At 42.8% G+C, this 27,971-nt stretch overlaps 1 protein-coding gene across 1 annotated transcript in view; it reads left to right on the forward strand.

Annotated features, from left to right (window-relative positions):
- The window catches only part of MCTP2 (multiple C2 and transmembrane domain containing 2), a 196,719-nt gene that overhangs the window by 41,194 nt on the left and 127,554 nt on the right, over positions 1 to 27,971 (forward strand). The window contains exons 2-4 of the mRNA XM_073653317.1: positions 9,822 to 10,358; positions 23,905 to 23,967; positions 27,622 to 27,727. Coding sequence (XP_073509418.1) covers positions 9,870 to 10,358; positions 23,905 to 23,967; positions 27,622 to 27,727 — 658 coding nt within the window. The 5' untranslated portion in view covers positions 9,822 to 9,869. The remainder of the gene's footprint in view (positions 1 to 9,821; positions 10,359 to 23,904; positions 23,968 to 27,621; positions 27,728 to 27,971) is intronic.

A 27,971-nucleotide genomic window follows, 5' to 3' on the forward strand; every position in this document is an offset into this window, starting at 1 on the left:
ACAGCCCTCCATGTGCTCGCCAGAGGTAGCCTGACTGCCATTAGGTACCGAGATGAGATCCTCAGACCCCTTGTGAGACCATATGCTGGTGCTCTTGCCCTGGGTTCCTCCTAATGCAGGACAATGCCTGACCTCATGTGGCTGGAGTATGTCAGCAGTTCCTGCAAGATGAAGGCATTAAAGCTATGGACTGGCCCACCCGTTCCCCAGACCCGAATCCGATTGAGCACATCTGGGACATCATGTCTCGCTCCATTCACCAACGTCACGTTGCACCACAGACTGTCCAGGAGTTGGCGGTTGCTTTAGTCCAGGTCTGGGAGGAGATCCCACAGGAGACCATCTGCAACCTCATCAGGAGCATGCCCAGGCATTGTAGGGAGGTCATACAGGCACGTGGAGGCCACACACAATACTGAGCCTCATTTTGACTTGTTTTAAGGACATTACATCAAAGTTGGATCAGCCTGTAGTGTGTTTTTCCACTTTAATTTTGGGGGTGACTCCAAATCCAGGCCTCCATTGGTTAATTAATTTGATTTCCATTGATTATTTTTGTGTGATTTTGTTGTCAGCACATTCAACTTTGTACAGAACAAAGTATTCAATGAGAATATTTCATTCATTCAGATCTAGGACGTGTTATTTGAGTGTTCCCTTTATTTTTTTGAGCAGTGTGTGTGTATATATATATATATATATATATATATATATATATATATATATATATATATATATATATATATATATATATATATATATATATATATATATATATATATATATATATATATATATATATATATATATATATATATATATATATATATATATATATATACATACAGTCATATGAAAAAGTTTGGGCACCCCTATTAATCTTAAGCTTAATGTTTTATAAAAATTGGTGTTTTTGCAACAGCTATTTGTTTGATATATGTAATAACTGTTGGACACGGTAATGTTTCTGCCTTGAAATGAGGTTTATTGTGCTAACAGAAAATGTGCAATCTGCATTCAAACAAAATTTGACCGGTGCATAAGTATGGGCACCCTTATCATTTTCTTGTTTTAAATACTCCTGCCTACTTTTTACTGACTTACTAAAGCACTTTTTTTGGTTTTGTAACCTCCATTGAGCTTTGAACTTTATAGCCAGGTGTATGCAATCATGAGAAAAGCTACTTAAAGTGGCCACTTGCAAGTTGTTCTCCTGTTTGAATCTCCTCTGAAGAGTGGCATCATGGGCTCCTCAAAACAACTGTCAAATGATCTGAAAACAAAGATTATTCAACATAGTTGTTCAGGGGAAGGATACAAAAAGCTGTCTCAGAGATTTAACCTGTCAGTTTCCACTGTGAGGAACATAGTAAGGAAATGGAAGAACATAGGGACAGTTCTTGTTAAGGCCAGAAGTGTCAGGACAAGAAAAACATCAGAAAGGCAGAGAAGAAGAATGGTGATGTTATGTTCTGCTACCAAAGCTAAGGAAAGAATCATAGAATCATAGAATGGTAGAGTTGGAAGGGACCTCCTGGGTCATCTGGTCCAACCCCCTGCTCAAAGCAGGATTCACTAGATCATCTCAGACAGATGTCTGTCCAGCCTCTGTTTGAAGACGTCCATTGAAGGGGAACTCACCACCTCTCGTGGCAGCCTGTTCCACTCATTAATCACCCTAACTGTCAAAAAGTTTTTTCTAATATCTAATCTGTGTCTCCTCCCATTTAGTTTCATCCCATTGCTTCTAGTCTTTCCTTGTGCAAATGAGAATAAAGATGATCCTTCTACAATGTGACAGCCCTTGACATATTTGTAGACAGCTATTAAGTCTCCTCTCAGTCTTCTTTTTTGCAAGCTAAACATTCCCAAATCCTGCAACCGTTCCTCATAGGACATGGTTTGCAGACCAGTCACCATTCTGGTCGCTCTTCTCTGAACTTGCTCCAGTTTGTCTATGTCTTTTTTAAAATGTGGTGCCCAAAACTGTACACAGTATTCCAGATGAGGTCTGACCAAAGAGGAGTAAAGACAGATAATGACTTCACGTGATCTAGACTGTATGCTTCTGTTAATACATCCCAGAATTGTATTTGCCTTTTTTGCTGCTGCATCACACTGTTGACTCATGTTCAGTCTATGATCTATTAGTATACCTAAGTCTTTTTCACATGTACTGTTGCTTAGCTCTATTCCTCCCATTCTGTATATGCTTTTTTCATTTTTATTGCCCAGATGTAGTACTTTGCATTTTTCCCTGTTAAAAACCATTCTGTTGGTTGCTGCCCACTGCTCCAGTTTATTTAGGTCTTTTTGAATCCTCTCTCTCTCTTCTCTAGTATTAGAGGAGAGGAGAGGAGATCTGTCCCTACTATAGGACTCAGCTGAATCCCTACGATGTAACAGGGAACCTGATCCTGCGATCAGACCTGCTAAAGTCCTAATCTAGTCTGTACGGAGACCTATAGATGTGGGGAGGGAATCCCTACAAGTACTAAGGACTGGGAGGAATATGGGACACCTCCTAACAGAAATAGTAGCAGACAGACGAACAAACAAAATAGATAGAACATAGAGGTCCGTAGACCAAGCAAACTAACAGAGCTAGATACAGAGCACAGGCTAGCTAGAAAGTAGATATACAATGAAGTCCAGCAAAGCCAGAAGGGCGGAGCAGGATTAAATAGGCCAACAAGGTCATGTGACCAGCAAAGGAAAAAAAACCTAACAGCAAGGTTCTAACAGTACCCCCCCTTCTAAGAGGATCCTCCGGATCCCCTAGGACCAGGCTTATCAGGAAATCTCCTGTGAAACGCTCTGATAAGTCTGGACGCGGAAACATCATCTGACCTCACCCAAGAGTTATCCTCGGGTCCGAAACCTTTCCAGGCCACAAGATACTGCAAACTACCTCTATACCGTCTAGAGTCAAGGATGCGAGAAATTTCATATTCCCCGTCCTCCACCACCGGAGGAACAGAGGCAGAGGCGTCACCATCCGACACAACAGCTTTTTTTAACAGAGAGACATGAAAGACCGGATTAATTCTCCAGGAGGTAGGAACCTCCAACCTAACAGCAGATTGGTTGACAACCTGAAGCACCTTAAAGGGCCCTACAAACTTGGGACCCAATTTCTTAGAAGGAATCCTCAACCGCAGATTCCTAGAGGACAACCAAACCATGTCACCAACAGCGAACAAAACCTCCTGTCGTTTCCTATCAAAGTAGTCTTTAGATTTTCTGTTGGCCTCCTGAAGATTACCACGCACATCCGTCCAAACTCTTTCCAAATCACCGGAAAAATTCTCCTCCTCAGGCACGGCAGATCCCAACTTGGAGAACGACCCAAACGACGGATGTCTCCCAGAACAACAAAAAAAAGGCGAACAACCAGCAGAAGAAGATGTATGATTGTTCAGAGCAAATTCAGCAAGTGGCAGAAACTCAGACCACCCCTCTTGATTGTCTGCCACAAAACAACGCAAGAACTGCTCAACATCCTGGTTTTTCCTTTCTGTCTGGCCATTAGATTCAGGATGATATCCGGACGAAAACGACAAATGAATTCCCAACCTGTCACAAAAGGCACGCCAAAAACGAGCCACGAACTGAGGACCCCTATCAGAAACAATGTCAGTAGGAACGCCATGAAGTCTGACAATTTCCTTGACAAAGGCCTTAGCGAGAGTTTTAGCGCAGGGCAGTTTGACGAAGGGAACCAAGTGACACATCTTGCTAAAACGGTCCACGACCACCCAGATGACAATAAAACCCTCAGAGGGGGGAAGGTCAGTTATAAAGTCCATAGCCAAATGTGTCCAAGGAGCACTGGGGACCTCCAAAGGACAAAGTAACCCCGCAGCAGGAGTATGTGAGGACTTAGATCTAGCACATATAGTACATTGGCGCACCCACTTAATGACTTCCTTCTGCCATCCAGGCCACCAAAAACTGCGACCCACCAGTCTCTTGGTCTCAGAGATTCCGGGATGACCTGCCAACCGAGATTCGTGACACTCAACAAACAAATCTCTCCTAAAGGTCCCAGGCACAAACAACCTCCCAAGAGGAGTGTTAGATGGGGCATTCTCCTGAGCTTTAAGAATCTCATCTTCCAAAACGGAGTCTAAAGCAGCTATCACAACACCTTCTTGTAAAATGTTTTCCTCTTTCTCAGCACCGACTATGGGAGAAAAACTGCGAGACAAGGCATCCGCCTTAACATTCTTAGTACCAGGGATGTAAGTAACGGAGAAATTAAACCGCGAGAAAAACAGTGCCCACCTAGCCTGACGGGCATTCAGGCGCTTGGCAGCATCAAGATATATCAGATTTTTATGATCCGTAAGAACCTGAACGGGAAATTCCGCACCTTCCAAGAAGTGGCGCCAGTGTTCAAATGCGAGTTTAATAGCCAATAATTCCCGATTACCAATATCGTAATTCAATTCAGTCTCCGAAAATTTTTTTGAAAAAAAGGCACAGGGATGTAATCCATCCCCGTTATCCTGAGACAATACTGCGCCAACCCCCACAGAGGAAGCATCAACCTCAACCAAAAACGGCCTAGTAACATCAGGCTGCATAAGGATGGGAGCAGAGGTGAACCTCTCCTTGAGATACACAAAAGCTTCAATGGCCTCAGAAGACCACTGAACCGCATCAGCACCTTTCCTGGTGAGATCAGTCAGAGGTTTGACAATACTAGAAATTTTTTTTATGAATTTTCTATAGTAATTGGCGAAACCCAAAAACCTCTGTATCGATTTCAAACCAATAGGCCTAGGCCATTCCTGCACAGCCTGAACCTTAACCGGATCCATCTCAAAACCTTGGCTGGAGATAATGTAGCCCAAAAAACTAATTCTCTGTACAGCGAACTCACATTTCTCCAGCTTAGCAAAAAGCGAATTGTCCATTAATAACTGTAATACCTCACGCACGCTCCGCCAATGAGACTCCAGGTCTGGCGAATAAATCAAAATGTCATCCAAATACACAACCACATTTTTACCGATCAAAGGTCTAAGGATGTCATTAATCAGATTCTGAAAAAATGCAGGAGCATTAGTAAGACCAAAAGGCATAACCAGATTCTCAAAATGACCCACAGGAGTGTTAAAAGCAGTCTTCCATTCATCACCCTCCTTCATGCGCAACAGATTGTATGCCCCCTTAAGGTCAATTTTAGAGAACCACTTGGCCCCCAATAACTGGTTAAACAGATCAGGAATCAATGGCAGTGGGTAAGGATTGCGTACCGTAATTTTGTTAATCTCCCGAAAATCCAGACAAGGACGTAAACCGCCGTCCTTTTTTTTTACAAAAAAAAATCCAACCGCCACAGGAGACTTAGAGGGCCTAATGTGACCGGCGGCCAAACTTGTCTGTATGTATTCCTCCAAAGCCTTCCTCTCAGGAATAGTAAGGTTAAATAAACGACTTTTAGGAAGAATCGCTCCAGGGACAAATTCAATAGAGCAATCATAGTCTCTATGGGGAGGCAAAACCTGCGATTCTTTCTCAGAAAAAACTCTCCAAAAATCCTGAATAGGAACAGGCAATTCTCCCCTATCCAAAGCTGCAATACGCCCGTTACAACACTTGTCATAACATTTATGGCTCCAGGATTTAATTTCACTGGTAGACCAATCCAGTACAGGATTGTGAAATTTTAACCAGGGCAAACCCAATATTACTGGAGAAGGCAAGTTATTCAACACTACCAAATCCAATTTCTCATGGTGAACACCATTAATAGTGAGAGGAAATTCACTGACCTTGAGAGTAATATTCTTCAAAGGGGAACCATCCACAGAAACCACAGCAATGGGGGATGATAAAGGTTCAGGTTTTAAATTGAGTCTTTCCACGAATCCCCCATCAATAACATTCAGAGTAGACCCACAATCAACAAACACCCGAAATTCCATTAATTTTTTCTGAGCAATCGTGGAAGCAGCTAAAAATATACCCTTGGAATTTAAACAGGCAATACGGGCGTGACTGACCATTTTTTTTTCTTTCTTCATACGAAGCTCACAGCCTTTAATCAAATGACCAGATTTTCCGCAATAGAAACACAAGCCTTCCGAAAAACGACGGTCTTTTTCTTGAGAGCGAGGTGCCACCGATCCAATCTCCATCGGTTCACCACTGTTAGTACACACATTATCATAAACAGAAACTGACATAGCAGAGGATTTGCTCTCATTAACCCTAGCACGCAGTCTTCTATCCACCCGTATAGCTAATTGCATAGCCTGTTGCAAATCCTCAGGTGTAGGATAAGCAATTAGCAGGTCTTTAACCCTTTCACTGAGCCCAGCAAGAAATAGACTTTTCAGAGCAGAATCGTTCCACCCTGTTTGAGTAGACCAACGACGGAAATGAGTACAATATTTTTCCACATTACCTGATCCTTGTTTTAAACGTCTCAACTCAGTCTCAGCTGATGCCACACGGTCAGGATCATCATATAATAATCCTAAAGCAGAAAAAAAACTATCCACTGATCTGAAGCATGTATCACTAGGTTGCAAAGAAAAGGCCCACTCCTGAGGCTCTTTGCGCAAAAGTGACTTTATGAACCCTACGCGCTGGGATTCATCCCCAGAGGACTTGGGTCTCAAACGAAAATGCAATAAGCAAGCATTTTTAAATGAAAAAAATTCTCGATGTTCACCAAAAAATAAATCCGGCAAACATACCTTAGGCTCCAAGAAATATGCTCCAGGACAGTTACTCACGTGCTGACGGAGCTCGGCCACTTCCAGAGAGAGTCCCTGCAGGTGTTTAGTCAAATCCTGAACCGACACCATGATGGAACAAAAAAAAAAAAAAAATCTTTCCTTAGAGAATTTGCAGGCTGGACTTACTGTTATGTTCTGCTACCAAAGCTAAGGAAAGAGAGGAGATCTGTCCCTACTATAGGACTCAGCTGAATCCCTACGATGTAACAGGGAACCTGATCCTGCGATCAGACCTGCTAAAGTCCTAATCTAGTCTGTACGGAGACCTATAGATGTGGGGAGGGAATCCCTACAAGTACTAAGGACTGGGAGGAATATGGGACACCTCCTAACAGAAATAGTAGCAGACAGACGAACAAACAAAATAGATAGAACATAGAGGTCCGTAGACCAAGCAAACTAACAGAGCTAGATACAGAGCACAGGCTAGCTAGAAAGTAGATATACAATGAAGTCCAGCAAAGCCAGAAGGGCGGAGCAGGATTAAATAGGCCAACAAGGTCATGTGACCAGCAAAGGAAAAAAAAACCTAACAGCAAGATTCTAACAGGTGAGATCAGTCAAGGACTATCCTCAGACCACCTCCAGAGAGCTGCAGCATCAACTTGCTGCAGATGGTGTCACTGTGCATCGGTCAACTATACAACGCACTTTGCACAAGGAGAAGCTGTATGGGAGAGTGATGCGAAAGAAGCCGTTTCTGCAAGTACGCACAAACAGAGTTGGCTGAGGTATGCAAAAGCACATTTGAAGAAGCCTATTTCTTTTTGGAAGAAGGTCCTGTGGACTGATGAAACCAAGATTGAGTTGTTTGGTCATACAAAAAGGCGTTATGCATGGTGGCAAAAAAACACAGCATTCCAAGAAAAACACTTGCTACCCACAGTAAAATTTGGTGGAGGTTCCATCATGCTTTGGGGCTGTGTGGCCAATGCCGGCACCGGGAATCTTGTTAAAGTTGAGGGACGCATGGATTCCACTCAGTATCAGCAGATTCTTGACAATAATGTTCAAGAATCAGTGATAAAGTTGAAGTTACGCAGGGGATGGATCTTTCAGCAAGACAATGATCCAAAACACCGCTCCAAATCTACTCAGGCATTCATGCAGAGGAACAATTACAATGTTCTGGAATGGCCATCCCAGTCCCCAGACCTGAATATCATTGAACATCTGTGGGATCATTTGAAGAGGCTGTCCATGCTCGGCGACCATCAAACTTAACTGAACTGGAATTGTTTTGTAAAGAGGAATGGTCAAAAATACCTTCATCCAGGATCCAGGAACTCATTAAAAGCTACAGGAAGCGACTAGAGGCTGTTATTTTTGCAGAAGGAGGATCTACTAAATATTAATGTCACTTTTCTTGTGAGGTGCCCATACTTATGCACCTGTCAAATTTTGTTTGAATGCAGATTGCACATTTTCTGTTAGTACAATAAACCTCATTTCAAGGCAGAAACATTACTGTATCCAACAGTTATTACATATATCAAACTGAAATAGCTGTTGCAAAAACACCAATTTTTATAAAACATTAAGCTTAAGATTAATAGGGGTGCCCAAACTTTTTCATATGACTGTATGTATATATATATATATATATATATATGTATGTGTGTGTGTGTGTGTGTGTATATATATATATATATATATATATATATATATATATATATATATATATATATATATATATATATATATATATATATATATTCATTCGCCGTGGCTCAGCAATCCTGTGTGCCCGCTATTAGAGAGTATGACTATTCACTCTTCTCCACTCCCATGGGCATGGAGAAGAGTGAATATTCATTCTCTTTAGTAGCGGGCACATAGGATAGCTGAGATGCAGCTGGAAGCCGGTGGCTGCGGCTACAGGTGTGCGCTATTAAAGAAAATGAATATTTACTCCTCTCCACACTCATAGTCCCGGCATGGAGAGGAGTTAATATCCCCGCCGCTCACTTCACCGTCTGATGGATTGGGGATGAGTTGGGGGGGGGGGGGGTGCCCATGCATAGCAGTGGATTGGGGATGAGGGGTGGGGGGGGCCCATGCATAGCAGTGGATTGGGGATGAGGGGTGGGGGGGCCCATGCATAGCAGTGGATTGGGGATGAGGGGTGGGGGGGCCCATGCCCTCGCATAGCAGTGGATTGGGGATGAGGTGGGGGGGGCATGCATAGCAGTGGATTGGGAAATTTACCAGTAGCTGCTGCTTTTCCTACCCTAGGCTTATACTTGAGTCAATAAGTTTTCCCAGTTTTTTTGTGGTAAAATTAAGTGCCTCGGCAGTTTTTTCTTTCATATGTCATGTTTTAAGTAAAGCTGCTTTTGTTTTTGATGCTTCTTGGTATTTGTATCGTTAAAGCCAGTCATGTTTAGGTAACATGAGTTTAGTGGAAATTCACTAAGAATGCATATGGTTTTTACTCATGACTTCTTGCGGATTCGAAACCATTATCACGTATCAGCTTATACTGTGTAAAAAAAAAAAAAACAAACAGCTAAAAAAACAGTGGTTATAATATTTCTATAAATCCCATCCACTTTACTAGAGCTGTGACACTGTTTTTTTGCGTGGTGGAGATATGCGGCGTCACTCATTGTGGACACTTTTTAAAGTGGTTTATTATTTTTACTAAAGTGGTCCTCAAAATGTTGGTTACTAGTATAAAAACAACAAGTGGTACTCTCCCTCCCTGGGTCTGGCCCTGGCTCCCGTCCTCTGCTCCAGTTTGTGATTTGGCTGCAGCAGTGACGTCACTATGGCTGCAACAGTGACGTGTGCCATCAGTGAGCTCCACATCTCGTACTGTCTACATCTGCAGTGCCATGCAATACTTACTTTATCTATGCTTATTACTTTCCTCACTGAAGAAAAAAGTTAAAATATGTCACATGTCCCCAGAATACCGAAATATCTACATTTTGGTCCCGTGATGGATGTTGAATTCGCTTTTATGCTTTTCATGTTTTATAACTTTTTTTTTTTTTTTAATTTAATTTTGCAGATAGACATTTAAAAGTAAATAAATGATTATTTTTTTTACTTTTTGCACAGGTGAAGATAAATTGCAAGTGGAACGGATTTCCATCAGGTTTGGTAGCAATGGAGTTGGATAAGACATCCGTTTGGGGCTCTTTAAAAGAGAAGACCCGTCCTATTCTTCAGAACTTGTCAATAAAAAGGTCCAAGAGAAGCTCCCGGAAAATCTTGGATTTTAGAAAAAGCCACCTTCTCTCTCATCGGATGAGTGCTTCAGTGCCTGATATGAAAAACATCGGATATACGATTCATGAAGAGTGTGACTACGCAGACTGCACCATTGATTCTACCTCCATTTCTAATAGCCATTCAGCTCATATGATGTCGCACAGGCAGCAGAGGGAGTACGTCAAACATCTGAAGGAGCGCAGTGGCTGGGTGCACCAGGATGGGGTCCGCATGGAAATCACAGTAACAGAGACAGAGGTTGTAGAGACCTCGGATTCAGAAACCAAGCAAGAAGAGCAGAATAAATATGATGATGATGATAAAAGCATATTAGATTTGCTGCACAAAGAATGCATGGCTGAAGGCAAACAGGAAGCCAGCGAGGTACGTCTGAGTCAGCAGTGTTCACTCTAACTATTCTTGTGGTGGTGGTCAGATGGTGATCGCTGATGGATTCTGTAGATTACTTGACAGTGTTAATTCACGTGTCAGGCCTTTAGGACGTTTGTGCTAAATCGAGTTGGTAAACCATCAATTAGTGCATATACATTACCGTACATGAGCCTGTAACATCGCAGTCTACCGGCAAGGAGTATTCATTCATTTGCATAGGTTCTTCGTATTCAATGCTGCTCAGTAATAGAGTACTAGATGTACTCTGACTGTAAGGGTATGTGCACACAATGCAGAAATGCTCAGGATTTTTCCTGAGCGTTTCTGCATCTCCCTGGCAGGAAAAAATGCATGCGGATTGTACATGCGGTTTCCCGCCAGGGACATGCGGAAATGAAGCGTTCTTCACTTTCATTTCCGCATGCGGGTTGACAAGCTCTTCCCAAGCGATTTTAGCATCACTTGGAAAGTGCTTGTCAACTTCACACTATATAAATCCATGCAACCGGCATGGATTTATATAGTGTGTGAATGTCAAAAAGATAAATATATACTTAACCCTCTGATGACCCCCGGTGTCCTGCTTCGCTCTGTCCCGGCTACCGGCAGTGAAGACTTTAGGACCTGCCGACGTCAGCGTCACGTGACCCGTCACATGACTCTGACGTCAGCGAAGGTCCATCTTCATTCAACCCCGAAGTGCTGGGAACCAAGCAGGAGCGCTGCGCGGGCCGTCAGAAGGTATATATATATATATATATATATTTTATTCTTTTTTTTTTTTTTAATGGTACCTGGGTCTGCATGAGAGTCCTCTCCTCCACACCCGGGTACCATCCGCACATTAGACCGCACGGAATGCGCATCAACATATACAGTGATGCGGATTCCATGCGGTCTAATGCAAGTCAATGGCGGCAAAAAAGCAGCGTTTCCGCAAAATTAATTGACATGCTGCGGATTTTTGAGCGCAGCGTTTACGCTGCGGAAAAATCCGCATCATGGGCACAGCACATGCGGATTTCAATTGGGGAACATTGCTGCCCTTCTACCATGCGTTTTTAATGCGCTTCCGTGGCGTTTACGCAACGGCAAAGACGCCGCGGAAACGCATTAAAAACGCATCGTGTGAACTCAGCCTAAAACTGTTTGGGAAAAATTTTTGACAGATCTTTTAGACAGCTCCTGATATTGTGTGGCAGATGTGTCCGGCTATATGGCTAAGGCGGTGTCCAGACAAAATATGAGGAAAAAAATTTTGTACTTTTTCTTTTCACCATTTACCTTGTATATGGCAGATTCCTTGAGGAGTCTGCCTCACCAGGGTCTTGCCCTTTTTATTCCTCTCCAGATTTAGTAAAACGATTGCTGGGGATAAAAAGCTCAAAAAAAGAAAGCATATGAACAGCAAAGTGGATTAAAGGGAACTTTGTCAGTCGATGAATCAGTCTGACTGCATGATTACTGCCAGGTATGTTTTTCTGTGAAACACTTTGGTGTTTCAAAGACCATGGTATAAAGAGCCATCTGGTATCTAAAGAAATAGAGTAGACTAGTCTGATGCACCCCAGCCAGCATCTTCCCAATCTGCTTTAGGGGTTTGACAGCGGTTATTAATGGAACGCTCTCTGATTGGGTCACAGGTGTCAGTATTGGGCCCTCTTCTTTTTAACATATTTATTAATTACTTTAATACAGAGTAGAATTACAATATTTGCAGATAATATTTAACCCTGCAGAGTAATCAATACAGAGCAGGATAATTTAATATTACACAAAGATTTATGTAAGCCCAAGGATGGGCTGAGAAATGAAAATTTGAAATTTTAATGTAGATAAATGTAAGTTTATGTGACTCGCCCCCTGGGCCGTGGGGTACTCGGAACCGGGCCTTCTAGTGTACGGTGCTGATGGGGGTAGTGGTGGCAACCCGGTGCTGTGGCTCAGGGTGGTCAGACCAAATGCTGTGGCCGTCTATTAGTATAGTTATGAATGTCCGACTACGGCACCCGTGGATTGCGGTCAGAGTGAACCGCCGCTGCAGTGCAGACCGCTGAGGCTGCTGTTGTGGGTGCAGCAGAGAATAGTATAACTCCCCATGGGAGGAATGTAGCCTCAGGGCAGTGAGCGTAGATGGTGGGGATTGTAGTGCAGGGCGTCCCAACACTGGTAGTGCTGGCGCGGCAAGAAATGCAAAGACAACGTGTTGCAGTCCAGGGTCTTTTACTCACAGTTCGTATAGTCCAAGTCACTTCTGCAGGGAATGACTGCCCAAGCCGTGCTGCGTCCACCAGGTGAGGGGCTCGGTTAACCCCCAGGCAATTCAGGAGCATGGCACAGGACTCCCTTCTATCCTTCCTCTGGCTCGTGCCCCACCAGTGACCAAGCTTTTGTCCAGCTGCCGCGGATCTATGCGGGTAAACGTGGGCCCCGTTTCCCGCTATCCTATATGGTGCCTTCCTAGCAAGGTTTAGCAGGGGGTCGCACCAAGTGATGATCACGACCTCCGGTTCTTGGCTGAGGGATCATTTACCTCCACCAATTTGGGATCCGGTACCCTTTTCTTGCCTGACCCGTCACCCGATTTCACGTTGGTCCTTAGGGTCCCTTCTGCCTTCTTGTTTCTGAGCCCTTCTGTTTCTCTGTCACTTCTCATCCTCTCCTGTTCCTTCTTCTCCTCCTTCCCTCGGCCTCTTCTCCAGACCTACTTCTCCTTCTCCTCCCAGGCTCCGGACTTCACCCTAGGCCTGCCTTTGAGCAGAGCTCCTACAGAGCCTCCGCTCCCTGTCTTCTCCTCTCACTGACTGTCTGCTGTCCTAAGATGGTGCCCACCTTTTATACCTCCCCTCTGAGGGTGAGGTCAGGTGACCAGCACCCAATGAGCTCCTTCCTATGCTACAGAAACCGTCCCCTTCTGCTCCTACATCACTGGGTTTTCCTCCCCCCCTCCCCACTCCAGCCAGGGACATGGTCTGTCGTGCCTGCATTATTGTATAAATGGGAGCACCGTTGAGCTGTCCCCCGGAAATGGGGTGTGTGTGATGCATGCAGCTAACTGAGCCCTGGTCCATACTTCATCCTTACCCGGGAGTGGAATATCACACCTCTGGCTGAGGTGCAATACCCCTGTAGCGGCCGAACCCTAGGGGCGCTACATATGCACTTGGAAAGAGGAAATAAAATGTATAATTATGTACTCAGGGGTGTTCATAGAAATCATGGGGCCCCATAGTAAAAGTCTTAATTGAGCCCCTCCTTCCCCCAACAACAACAAAAATAATTAATATTCGGCTGGGTCACAGAAGAGCATATCTCACAACTTTGCAGCCTTTGCAAAGTAATTTTCCTCCTACTAACGCCAGAGGTTCCCCTTTCATTGGACCCATAAAGTATGATGCCAACAAAAGTGCCCCACAAGCACAGTATGATGCCCCCACAGTGAAATCCACCACAATACCCTCCACACGCACAGTATGATGACCCTATTATACCCTACCTCAAGTCCCCCAGCAAAATATGGTGACCTCAACACAGTAGGATCCCTATACAGCCCTCCATACAGTATAATTAACCTACATACAGTATAATGGCCCCACACCTCACTACATTGTATAATGGCCCCCACAGTATGATGGACCCCACTCAAACCTTCACACTGTATAATTGCTTGCATTCAATATAATGGTCCCCAGTTAGCCCTTCATAAAGTATAAAAGCTCCCACATAGCCCTCCAAACATTATAATAGCCCACACATAGTATAAAGGTCCCCATAGTCCTCCATATAGTATAATGCACACCCCGTAATCCTTCATATAGTATAAGGCACACCCCGTAGTCTTCCGTATGCTCATGAGAAGAACATAGTTTTACCTCTATTCAGGTCACTAGTGCGGCCATTCTAAAAAATACATAGCTGAACTGGAACGGGTGAAGAGAAGAGCAACCAAGGTTAAGGGAATGAAAGGACTGCAATATCAAGATAGGTTATTACTCTTGGTTATTCATTTTAGAAAAATGAAGGCTTAGGGGCGATCTTATTACAATGTACAAATATATGAGGGGACAGTACCGAGATCTTTCTAATGATCTTTTTACACCTTAGTTTGCAAGGAAGGGGGACAAAAGGGCATCCTCTATATCTAGAGGAAATGAGGTTTATGGCTCATGCTCATCTGTGAGAAAAATGGATTAGTGCAATCCAATAAAAATCGGATTGCACCCTGACTATTGTTCTATGATTGTCTGCTCATCTGCGATATTTTTATTTATTTTTTCTTCTCACCTGTGATTGGACGGAGAAAAAAAATCACAGCATACTTCATTTTGCTGCCTATATCGGACGAGACTCGCCAATGCATGTCAATAGATGCAAGAAAAAAAAACGCACGGCGCTCTGACTATGCGAGTGCAGCCCGATTTTTACGCATCCATCTCATAGAAAACCCAACGTTTCATCAGCCAAGTACAGTAAATTCACCGCGTGAAACAGCATAATAGAATAGATATATAGGTAGGAGAAAAAAGTCATGGGGTCCCCCGAATTTTTATTAACCAGCTGAGGGAAAGTGAATAGCTGGGGACTGATGTTTATAGCCTGGGAAGGGGGTAATTAATCTCACAGCTGTATACTTAGCCTTTACTGGTTATCTAAAATGGAGGACCCCCCTCCAAAAAAAAGTGGGGTCCCCCCTATTTTAACAACTAGAAAAGGCTAGGCAAAGTTGAAATGTATTGGAAGAGTCTCAAGTGTTTTTGAAGCAAGTAAATGGAATACCTCTGAGTAGGTTAAGGCTATGTTCATGTTGCGTTTTTGCTGCAGTAAAAAAGCTGCAGATAAAAAGCAGGTTTTACTGCTTTTCTTGCTGCATTTTTCAGGATCCCAAAGGTCAGCTTTGCTTCCACCATGCAACCATGAACAATGCAAGGTGTTAGGTCACCAATGCAGATGTATGTAACTCCATATAAGCTTCTTTTTTTTTCAAAAAAGTCAATTTAATCAAATTATTTTTTGGAAAAAGTTTCTCAAAAAATTCATGGGAAAAAAAAAGCAATTGCAAATTTAAAAACAGTGGGGGAAGTTGAATTGGTCAGGCACTGCTTAAGTAAGACATTGGCAGAGCATTGACCAACTGAGTTGGTCAGGCATTGTTTGCTTTCACACTTGGTAGGTCATTGAGTTGGTCAGGCACGGTTCAGTTAAATTTTACACATTGGTCTGGCATTATTTACATTCACACATTGGTTGGGCATTAAGTTGGTCAGGCTTTGTTTACTTTAACACATATCACAAATTTAATTAAACAAAACTAATACTAACATGCAGGCTCAAGTGAGGTTACCAAGACATTATGGCTTAAACTTGGGAAAATCACAAAAATAAAATGTGTTTCACATCCTGCTGTACCTACATTCATTATTTTTTTTTCTTTCAGCTAAAAACGCTGCAAATACTGTTGCTTTTTTGCATTTACTCATTCCTTTCTATGAGTGAAAAAACACAGAAACAATTCTGAAAGAATTTGACATACTTTTTTAAAAAAGCCGCAGTTTTCCAATTAACTAAAGAGAAAATAACCATTTTGTGAGATTTCTGAAATCTCATAGCTTTTGCTAGTACTGTGAAAAGCGGCTTTTAATTTGCGTAAAAAACAAACAAACAGCAGAAACGCAACATAAGGACATAGGCTATGTGCGCCCCCTCCCGAGTATTTCCAGCAGTCTCTCCTTCCTAGACCCATCTCCCACATAGCTCAGTTTCTGTAACAATCTGAATTGTGGCACCAAATATAATTGAAAACCTTTCTTGAGTGATGGTCTGGTTCAGCCTAATTCTTTGCTTGGCTAGGCCTCATGCAGTTTTCTTTCATCCATGTTGTACTGTTCCTACAGACTGCTGTGGGTCTTTGATTTCATATAGAGGCCCACAATTTACTTTTTTATTTTTTATTTATTTTTAGCTCCATGCAACATTGTAGGATATATTACAGAAGTACGGTACTTTTTCCATAGATGCACAACTCGGAGGTGGCTGTTAGGGGCAGTAGCTTGCATTTTTACTTGTTGCAGAGGTCTGATGATGATAAAGATAATTTCATTTGTTTTCTCCAGGCAATTTCATTCAATTGTTTTCTGTGTTTATCTGTCGCTTTACGTAACCAGACTTTGGCGATCAGTCCTCTCGTGTACATATATGCTTTCACTGGGTGAGGCTCAAGAAGCAGGCCAGAAAGTTGTTAGTTAAGCAACTCCTTGAACAGGATGTGCATTGTTCTGTCACATGCCTCCAGCCTGTTGGGTTTGGCTGCTCGCAAACTATTTAGAAGGTTCTGAACAAACCATTAAAAAGAATCATGGGTCCAACTGAAACCGGCTAGAAAAGGCATTAGGCCAAAGGAAAGAAAAGGAGACTGGTAGCTGCCATTTGTAATCCAATTTGGTTTTGCAATGAAGAGGGAGAATATGCAGTAAGATATATTATTTCCTCTTGACTCTGTGTTTTCTACCCCGAACATGCTTTACATTGAGGCTCTGCTTCTTTAGATGGCTCCCTGTGCTTAACTAAAAGCTCCCCTAGGCTATAAATGAAAAAGTGGAATGACTATGGCTGCAGTGATGAAGTCATTACTACATCATGTGACCACTGCAGCCAATCGCTGAGCTCAGTGGTCTCCTACCTATGTAGGTGACTCGCCCCCTGGGCCGTGGGGCACTCGGAGCCGGGCAACAGGACAATAACGGGAGTAGTAGTGGCAACGTGGTCCGTACCTCAGGGTGGTCAGACCAAACGTTGTGGCAGTCTATTTGTAGGGTTTTAAATGTCAGACTACGCCACCCGTGGATTGCGGTCAGGGTTAACCGCCGCTGCAGCGCAGACCGCTGGGGCAGATGTAAATGTGCAGCACTGAATAGTACAACTCCCCACGGGAGGAGTATGGCCCCAGGGCAGTATATAGATGGATGATGGAGGGGATGATTCCGACTGCAATAGCCAGGAAACGGAGGCCTCTTAAACAGTTCAGGGTCTTTATTAGAACAGGGGAGACGACCCAAAAGCAGTACCAGCTAGGAGGGGGCCTGGATGTCTGAGAACAAGTGGGAAGCTGGCCCTGGTCAGGGTGAGGGTGATGGCCTACCGTACTCTCTGCGCTCTTTCTGGCTATTTCCCTCCTGGTGGTGTAACAGCCCACGTTCCTGAGCTAACCGTGTCTTCTCGCCCGTATGACTTGCAACTTGGGTCCCTTTCTACTCTTGGCTTGGTGCAGCTCTGCTGGTCCCTTCTGCTGTGGCGGAACCTCCGGGCTTCTTAGGCCAAGGAACATACAATCCCCTGCGGACTGGTTATTTGCTGTAGGACTTGGAATCCTAACAGCCACGAAAGTCCGGTAGTTCAGTTTCTCTCTCAGCCAGGACAGGCTTCCCTCGCCTTCCGTCCCTGGCTCGTGGCTCCTCTGCTGCCACTCGTCCTCCTCAGCTGAACTGGCTCTCCCTTGCTCTGGGACACCTCTCACTCCAGAGACAGGTCGTCCAGAACTCTCTAACCCTGCCCCCAGTTCCAGCTTTTATAGGGGCAGCATGCTCCCCCTACTGGCCTGGGACATGAGGTGCTGCATGCTAATGGTCCCTGACCAGAGAACCTCCCCCTTGCTCTCAGACACAGCTTTATTATACATTTGTGGCATCCAGGCCAGGGTGACACATAGGCAGCACGTGACACCTGAGCCCGGTGGTTGGCGCTGCGGTCACACGCTGTAGTCTTTACATCACGGTTGCATCCGTGTCGGTGAAGACCAGAAGCATCGCTGGAACGACGGGGGGAAATTATTTTTACACACTGGGTAAAGAGAAGTAAACCTGGAAAAACGCCTAAACACAAGAACAGTGCCCACATTTATATAGAGTGATAATTTTTTAACTAGTGCAGTTTACACCCAGCTAACTTCATTATAAAGGGGTGGTCTGATTTTTACTGGAATGTTTCAGATGAGGCAGGGAATATTATTTAAATAATCGAACAAGGTGTATTCACCGGGTCTGACTCCCCCATTACTCCAGGTCGGGCCACTTTGCTGGGACAGGAAGTAATGACACTGGACACTAAAGTAGTCGCGCAACAGCAAACCCCAGCCTCACGCTGACTAAAAAAGTGCAGCACTTTTTCTAAATCAGGATCCGCATAAAGCAGAGATGCAACTTTTTTTTGTGTGTGTGATTTAAAGTAGCAAGCTAGAACTCAATTTTTATTTCACTTTTATAAACTGATGTAAATGGTGAATTAGATGTGATTTTGACATAAAATATGCAAAAAAAAGTGCAAATGAATAGATAATTGTGGGCCAGTGAGTGTACATATATATGAGTACTGGAGTTAACTCTGCATGGTCTGAACCACATGCAGTTTTGTAGTCCGTAGCTCTGCCATGTTTTAGAATTAGCGCAGCCTTTCTGATCTACTTAGCCATATTATAGCACTTCATGTGTATCTATTACGCAAGCCGAGATCCATCCTCAATTAGTCAAGTACACAAAATGGCGTAGCAACCTAATAGTTATTGACATACTTCCCAAACTAAGCCAGTGCTGCTCCTATAATCCCCAAATAGACTGACCGTGAATAATTTGATGTTATATATGCATTATACCATAAGACCAATAAGCTTTTCTTGAACCTCTTCTCTACTTGTGCTCGAAATATGAAAAGATAATGAAAATCAAGATGAGGCAGCCCCTTTTGAGATCCACCTAAGTTTCTCATGCGGACTATGAGTCTTATTTTCTGCACTGAGGACTTGGCATGGCATCATACACTTACTAGAGGTGAGCATGGCATTCTTGCTTTAAGGAGAAAGCGGCACAATAATTTCTTGATTCATCATTTCCTATGAAGAGGCAGGCGACGAATAATTATAAAACCTTAATTTATTTTTTTTTTATTACCCATGCAAAGTTCCAGCCTTTTGAAGAAATGTTGCATGGGTAATAAATAAAGGTTTGATTTTTTTTTTTTTTGAAGTGCTGTTTCCCTTTTTATTTTTTTGGTTAGTCTAGTGCACTAGGGCCTTGGGGCTTGCACTAATATCTTTTCGTAGCCAGTGCTGCTTTCTTTCATTATCTGGTGTTTCATGATGACTCACTAAAGAGTAGTGGAAAAGACGGGTGCATGTGGCTTTCCGGTTGTTGGCATTGCAGTCTGATGTTGGCAGACACATTCCTTCTAAAATCCATAACTAGTGTTGAGCGATATCTTCCGATATCAGGAAATATCGGATCGGATTGGATCGGGCCGATACTCAAAAAGTATCGGATATCACCAATTCCGATAGAGGAAACCAATGCAAGTCAATGGGACACAAATATCGGAATGAAAATAAACCCTTTCTTTCCTTGTAGGTTAATTCTACATGAAGGAAAACAACTAAGAATAATGTAGAATGTATTGGGGGAGGTGGTTGCCCAAATCGATGGGAACAGTGCTCACAGTGAAACATGAAAAGCCGGCAATTCAGCTGCAGCATACACCGGTACCCGACAATTTAGAACAGATAGAATAGAGCATCACACATAGATTAGATAGATAGAAACATGTCAGTCACATATATAAGAAGTACAGTGACAGTGTTGGTTACTGTACTTGTCATTTAGTGTTAAAATAAAGGATTTATTAAAAAAAAAAAATTGGCGTGGGGTTCCCCGTAATTTTAGTCTCTAGCGGAGGTTAAGCAGACGGCTGGGGCAGATGTTTGAAGCCTGGGAAGGGGGTAATACCCATGGAGCTTCCCAGGCTACGAATATCAGCCCCCAGCGGAATACCTAGCCTTTACTAGCTATTAAAATGGGGGACCCCCCCAAAAACATGACGTGGGGTCCCCCCTATTTTAATAGCTAGCAAAGGCTAGGCAGACAGCTGGGGGCTGATATTAATAGCCCAGGAAGGGTGCCATGAATATTGGCCCCCTCCCAGGCTAGAAACACCAGCCGTCAGCCGCCCTAGAAATGGCGCATCCATAGGATGCGCCAATTCTGGCACTTAGCCTCGCTCTTCCAACTGCCCTGTAGCGGTGGCAGTGGGGTAATAGGGCTGGGGTTGATGTCATCTTTTAATACCAGCTGATATCAAGCCCAGGTTAGTAATGGAGAGGCGTCTATAAGACACCCCCATTACTAACCCCATAGTCTAAATTAAAAAAAAAAACACAAACACCCAGAATAAAGTCCTTTAATTGAAATAAACACACAATTCTTTATTATTCTAAATTAAACCATACTTACCATCACACCCATTCCAGCTGAAGCCAACGATCTCCTGCAATAAAAGTAAAATAATAAAGCAACATCATCCTTACCTTTCCATGGTTCCCAGGACAGCTCCAGCTCTGCTACATCGAGATGACAGGCTGGACCGCAGCAGAAAGCTGCCATCCAGCCTGTCATCCCGCAAACACTGAGAAGCGCAGGCATGCTTGCGCTCCTCAGTGTCTGGCTGTGGCGGCATCCAGATGAGCCGACAATGAACTCAGCTCACCTCATGCACGTCAGTGACGGCGTGGGAGAATTCTCCTGCGCATGCGGTGAGCGTGAGAGACTCGGCTCATCTGGATGCCGTCACAGCTTGACCCTGAGGAGCGCAAGCATGCCTGCGCTTCTCAGTGTCTGCCTGCGGCATGACAGGCTGGATGGCAGCTTTCTGCTGCGATCCAGCCTGTCATCTTGATGTAGCAGAGCTGGAGCCATCCTGGGAACCATCGAAAGGTAAGGATGATGTTGGTTTATTATTTTTTCTTTTATTGCAGGAGATCGTTGGCTTCAGCTGGAATGCGCGTGATGGTAAGTATGGTTTAATTTAGAACAATAAAGAATTGTGTGTTTATTTAAATTAAAGGACTTTATTCTGGGTGTTGTGTTTTTTTTAAATACTTTACTAGAAATTCATGGCTGTCATGTCTAATATTGGTGTGACCCCATGAATTTCGAGCTTAGGGCCAGCTGATAATGCCAAGCTGGCCCTATCCCCTTTATTACCCAGTGAGCCACCGCACCAGGGCCCTTGATGAGTTGGGTACAGCGCCAGAAGATGGCACTTCTATGAACGCTCCATTTTCCGGGGTGGCTGCGGACTGCAATTTGCAGCGGGTGAGGGGGGGGGCAGAAAGCTTGGGCCTCCCTGCGCTGCGGATTCCAGCCTCCAGCTGCCTAGTTGTACCTGGCTGGACACAAAAATAGGGCGAAGCCCCACGTATTTTTTTTTTTTTAATTATTTCATGAAATTCATGAAATAATTAAGAAAAAAAGGGCTTCCCTATATTGTTGTGTCCGGCCAGGTACAAATAGGCAGCTGGTGGTTGGGGGCAGCCCGTTCCTGCCTGCTGTACCTGACTGGACACAAATATAGTGCGAAGCCCCAAGTCAATTTTTTTTTTAATTATATCATGAATTTCATGAAATAATTAAAAAAAAAAGAAAAAAAAAAAAAAAAAAAAAAATACGTGGGGCTCATCTTAAGATATTTCTTGGCCTACGCTTGATTTTCCTCAATTCATGGGCAGTTATTTTGCGCCTTTTTTGGCCAACATGCTTCTTGCGACCCTGTTGGCTATTTGCCATGAAACGCTTGATTGTTTGGTGATCACGCTTCAAAAGTTTGGAAATTTCAAGACTGCTGGATCCCTCTGCAAGACATCTCACAATTTTGGACTTTTCAGAGCCCGTCAAATCTCTCTTCTGACCCATTTTGCCAAAGGAAAGGAAGTTGCCTAATAATTAAGCACACCTTATATAGGGTGTTGATGTCATTAGTCAACACCCCTCCTCATTACAGAGATGCACATCACCAGATTTTCTTAATTGGTAGTTGGCTCTCAAGCCTATGCAGCTTGGAGTAGGACAACATGTATAAAAAGTATCAAAGTGATCAAAATACTCATTTGCCTAATAATTCTGCACACAGTGTATTTCAAATGAAGGCTGTATTCACACATTGCAGCTGCTTTTTTTTTTCCCAAAATCATGAATGAGATATTGCAGTTGCTTAACAAACAAATCACAATTTGTGAACGCAGCTTAAAGACCTGTCTCCAAGTCAAAAATGGCCAGTTCTTGCTCTTGCTTTATTCTCCCCGCTCCACTGAGCACTTTTTCTATTTTTTATTAAATCGTCCATATGGTTCCAGAGAAATGGGCCTTTTTATTCAGTGCTAATTTGTATGGTCTTTATCAAGATGGTGTGGCAGACAAGATTCCCTGTGGTTGTCTGTTACCTGCTCTGCATTATTATCCTAGTGAAGAACATATAAATTATCACTAAATAGGCCCATATCTCTAGGAGCGTATGCCGGATTAAAAAAAAAATATATGTATATAGAAAAAAATCCAAACCAAAAAAAAATCCTGAATACTCGGGAGCAGCAGGAGTGAAATAAGGGAAAACGCTGGCCTCTCCTGACCTGGTGACCGGTCCTCCTTTTAAGGTCCCATCACTTACAGGTAATTCGGCCATATAGAGTATAGTGATCAGCTGTCTTGAAGAGGGAGCCATACCCAATATCAATCAAAAAGGCTCTGACCAGTTGTAATGTAAACTGCACAAGGTCTTTGAAGTTGTCCTGTGGTACCAAAATGTTTGCATAAGATCTTTTACGCCCTGTAAGTTGTGAGATGGGCCTTCACGATTACAATTGTTTTCCCAGTATATCCCACTGATCTTTGATTAGATTGATATTTGGTCAAGTCAAAGTCGTGAATACCTTGTCCTGTTTAGTCAATTATTCCTAAGCAATTTTTGCAGTGTAGGAGGACCCCTTGTCCAACTGAAAGAGGCCACTGCCATTAGGGATTTTTATAGCTATTGTGGCTGCTGCTTGGTCCACAACAAAGTTTAGGTAGCTGTCACGTTTGTGTTGGAGGCTCTGCTCATGTTTGTGTTGGAGGCTCCATCAAAAATTGGCTTAAATGCTACAAAAAATAGAGCTGCATGCTTGGCTATTTTTTCTGTAAAATGACAGACCTAATGGCAGAAACCAGATTTAACTTCAGTATAATCAATGTGATCTTCCGGGCTCTGTTGGTGTTCACCATGTGACGGATCAGTCCCCGGCTTGAGCAATGTTCCGTTCCTGAGATGAAACGGATAAATGGAAAACCCAAAATAGATGTATGGCTATGTTCTAAAGGGAAGTGTGATTTATCAGACTGACCTCTTCTTTCATTGATTCTTGGCCACCAGTGTCCCTGTCCCCAGTAAACCAGTTGTCCACTTTAAGTAGGTACTGATCACTAACTACCAGAATGATCCTACAAGACATCTTGAATTGGAGATGCTCCAAACTGGCTGTTCTCCTTCTGCCTAATGTATCCAAACTCCCAACCTTTGTTAGTAACCCAATACATCAGTAGTATTCTTCTCACCCGTCATTGGCTTTAATGTTCTGGCTGATCTGTGTAGCTGCCTTTTTAAGTAGATTGTTTTAATATTTTGCCATCCTTGACTCTTTAAACATCAAAACTATTGTAAGTCTATATCCAATTTTCATTCTCCTTTTTAGGATGGGACAGGAAGCATTGACTTGAACTCTTCAATGTCATCACAGATGTCAGAAGAACTTGGAGTAAGTAGATCATCTCACATTTCATGTGTCTAATATCTCAATCAATACACAGTTTGATTTACTTCTTGGGGGAATACTTGTCATGTAGAGGTTGGGGTTGCTCACTTCTGGGACCAATGTCCTAGCTACTACTCCAGCAGTCCTATGCTGATATCACTGTCGGGAAACCATATCCTTAAACTCTCACTAGTGAAAACTCTGCCTTACCTTTTATAGGTAGAAATGGACACCAACAGTTAAAGGTAATTACTGTTGTAAGGCTGTAGTGGTAGAAAAGATGTTGTTGTACCAGGCTGTAGTGGTAGAAAAGATGTTTTACCAGTCAGACTGAATCTAGGACTGATCATATAAAAATATTGCAGGCTGCAACTTGTTCATTAGCTTGTACCTTGAAATGCACTGTAATTAAAAATTTAAGGCTGTCATCGTTTTGGATGTCAGTAGGTGCAGAGATTTATTTATACTAGTTTTACCTAGCTCAAATATAGAATAAATCAGTAAAAAAAACCTCCAAACGAAACTACACTGCCCACTAGAATTGTTATCGGACATTAGCGAGGGCTGGACTTGGTCTAGGAGAGTAGTCCAGGTGTAAAGCTCCCATCTCAATCATCCTATAGGTGGTGTTTAATGGTGTTGGATTCCAGGCTCTGTGCCGGCCGGCTACTCATATTCTTACACCAAAACCAGCATGCCATTTCTTGTGGCTTTTATCTGTGCAGGATAGTTTTGTCAAACAGGAAAGTGCCTTCCTCTTAGTGTTTATGTAAGGTTGGAATTGTAATATTCTGTAGAATTTAATTTTATGCCATAGCACTTCCTTTTACTGGAACGAAAGGGCTCAGCCTAATCCAAAGATATCTGTCTGCTCCATATCATGATTTCACCTCTAACAAACCATACAGATGGTAATATGACTTTAGGCAGGAGGAGTTTTCAAGATATCTACAGTACCTCACCACAAATTGTCATTTGGATTGTTGAATGGTACTATTCTGGCTTAGGGAAAATGCAATCCATGGAGCAGCCGTATGTACGGTTGCTGTGTTGATATTTTCTTCTGAAGTTAGGTGAAACTTAGTGACAAGAGTGTCATGTAAGGACAATCACTTGTTTTACTGTACTCACATTTTGCTCAATTGTTTAATCCTATTCTGAAGAAGGTAAATGCTACCGACTGCAGAAACTATGACTATTGTGCTCATGTCCGCAAAATACTACTGAAGCTCCTACAAAGACTGCTACAGCCTTACTTTGACAAAGAGCTGCCAGAGGAACAAGCAGGATTCAGAAGAGGCAGAGGAACAAGAGAGGTAATTGCTAACATTAGATGGATAATGGAAAAGGCCAAAGAATACAACAAGGAGATCTATTTTTGCTTCATCAACTACAGCAAAGCCTTCGACTATGTTGATCACCAGAAACTTTGGAATACCGTGAAAGATATGGGTTTGCCAAACAATCTGATCAGTCTCCTAAGGAATCTTTACATCCACCAAGAAGCATCAGTCCGAATGGGACACGGCATGGTTCAAAGTAGTGAGGCGTCCGACAAGGCTGCATCCTGTCACCATTTCTCTTCAATTTATATGCAGAACCTATTTTCAGGAAGGCTTTATTTGCCGAAAAAGAAGGAATCAAAATTGCTGGAAGAATCTTCAACAATGTTAAATACGCAGACGATACAACACGGATAGCAACAAGCATAGATGGAATGAAGGACTTATTACGGAGTGTCAACATAGAAAGCTTGAGCATGGCACTCCTACTCAATACAAGGAAGACAAAGGTATTGACTACTGCCAGGTACGACTGAGGCACATTTGAGATGGACGACAACGAATTGGAAGTTGTAAAGGTCTTAAGCCTACTCTGATCACTCAAGATACAGTGACTACACCGGAAGTCAATAGGAGAATAACTATGGGCAAATCAAAAATGAAGTCACTGGGCAAGGTCTTCAAAACGAGGAACATTTCACTGGCAACGAAGGCATGGCTCGTACATAGTCTGGTCTTTTCTGTAGTAACATATGGATGCAAAACCTGGAAGATAAAAAAAACAAGGCAGAAGAAAAATCAACCTCTTCTAAATGTGGTGCTAGAGAAGGATGTTATCTACCACGGATGGCAAGAAGAACAAACAAATCAATTTTGGAACAAGTGCAGCCAGACATGTCACTCGAAGCAAGGATCTCCAAGCTACGACTTGCCTACTTTAGACACCTCATATGAAGAGAGAAATCACTGGAGAAGGACCTCATGGTCTGAAGAATAGAAGGAAGAAGGCAAAGAGGACCAGTAACCTGATGGATTGATACAATCAAGATGAGCAGAAGACCCTGGTGGACCTATCTAGGCTTGCACAAGCTCGATCTTCCTACAGAGCGTTCATCCATCAAGTCGGCATGGCTCAAGAGTAGAGCTGAAAGCTGTTAATAAATATATTAAATAGCAATGTATTGAATTTGTATTGTGAGAAATTGGAGTCCTGAAGCAAAATCACATGAAGGTATGGGTGGACATTTGTAGGTGGTTGGTTGTCCTAGATCAGTGTTCCCCCAGCTCCAGTCCTCAAGAGCCACCAACAGATCATGTTTTCAGGAATTTCAGAGTATTGCACAGGTGATGGAATTATTGCCTGTCCAAGTGATGCAATTATTATCACCTGGGCAATATTAAGGAAATCATGAAAACATTACCTGTTGGCGGCTCTTGAGGACTGGAGTTGGTTAACACTGTCCTAGATGATGCCATCTATTAAACCACTGATAGTTTGACTTCTAAAGAGAAACCGCATGTCAAGCAGAGGCCAAAGTTTTTGGTCTTAAGCACTTTGTTTGCTTCAATAAAGTGAATACATGAGGGATACTTTTGAATACCATTTTTTGGTATTAAGACATAAAACACTCTCGCCCACGGAATACATAAAAATGTGAGGTCAACCTTATTTTCCTGTGGATTGTGTTACTAGACTAAATTGTCATTAGGATATGATTAGTTGATATTTTTCTTGGTTTGCAGGAAGTATCCAATACACAAAGATTTCCCAAACTTGACACTTCACTCCAGGCATCCTGAATGGAAATAGATTTTTCCCGTTGAACGTATTAAAAATAGCATTGTACTCGAGGTGTCAAAATGAATTATGCAATGGTGGAAACGTGTATTTTTATAAAAATAATAAATATTACAACCTGGTCATTCCACCTTTCCTCTTGTTGCCTCAATATACCACTGTGAGTCTGAATGGCAAATGAAATCTTCAGTAACGGATACCTCTGAGTAGTACCAAACTGGTTTGAGCTCTTTAGTCTTCCTGGACCTGTAGCTCTGTAGCCAAATGTGGTTATAGTACTCCTGCGTATGGCCCATTAACTGTTAGCAAAAATACATTGATGTTACTAGGACTCGGAGGTCGGGATCATATAGCAGACACTAGGAATTTTAGCCAGCTCTGGTAAATGCTCTTTCATAAGTGAAGGCTTTGTTTATTGAAATCACACCTTTAGTGGTTATTTTTTTGTGCGTTTAGAAAGGAGATCCACTGTAGATAGAGTTGGTACTAGAATGTGCCATTGTCCAGTATACCAGTAGTCCCATTTTGCAGTGGTGCATGTAATGTGTAACTGGTATTTTATTTTGTATCCTTCAGGGCCTTGAAAACTATGACAGTGTGAGCAATCTTCCAAATCTAATTTCCTATCTCCTGACTATCCACCTAAGAGAAGGTCGCAATCTGGTCATCAGGGATCGCTCAGGTAATTATGACGTCAAGTTCTTCTGTACTGCATTATGTTAATATTATGTAACCTGATTTCCATATGGTGTCTGGACTCCCCTGTATCTCACCTGGAATATAATATGAAGCCATAGTGCCCCCTGGAGAAAAAAAAGTTCCATCCTCCCTCCCGGGAATTATCTAGAATCTACTTTTTTTATTGCAATATCAACACCAAAAGCATGCAGTAAATAGTCAGTGATCAAACTTGTTTTGTTGGCTTG

Source organism: Phyllobates terribilis, unplaced genomic scaffold, assembly GCF_046119375.1.
Source record: "Phyllobates terribilis strain yellow unplaced genomic scaffold, ASM4611937v1 Scaffold_11__3_contigs__length_659146591, whole genome shotgun sequence".
Taxonomy (NCBI): domain Eukaryota; kingdom Metazoa; phylum Chordata; class Amphibia; order Anura; family Dendrobatidae; genus Phyllobates; species Phyllobates terribilis.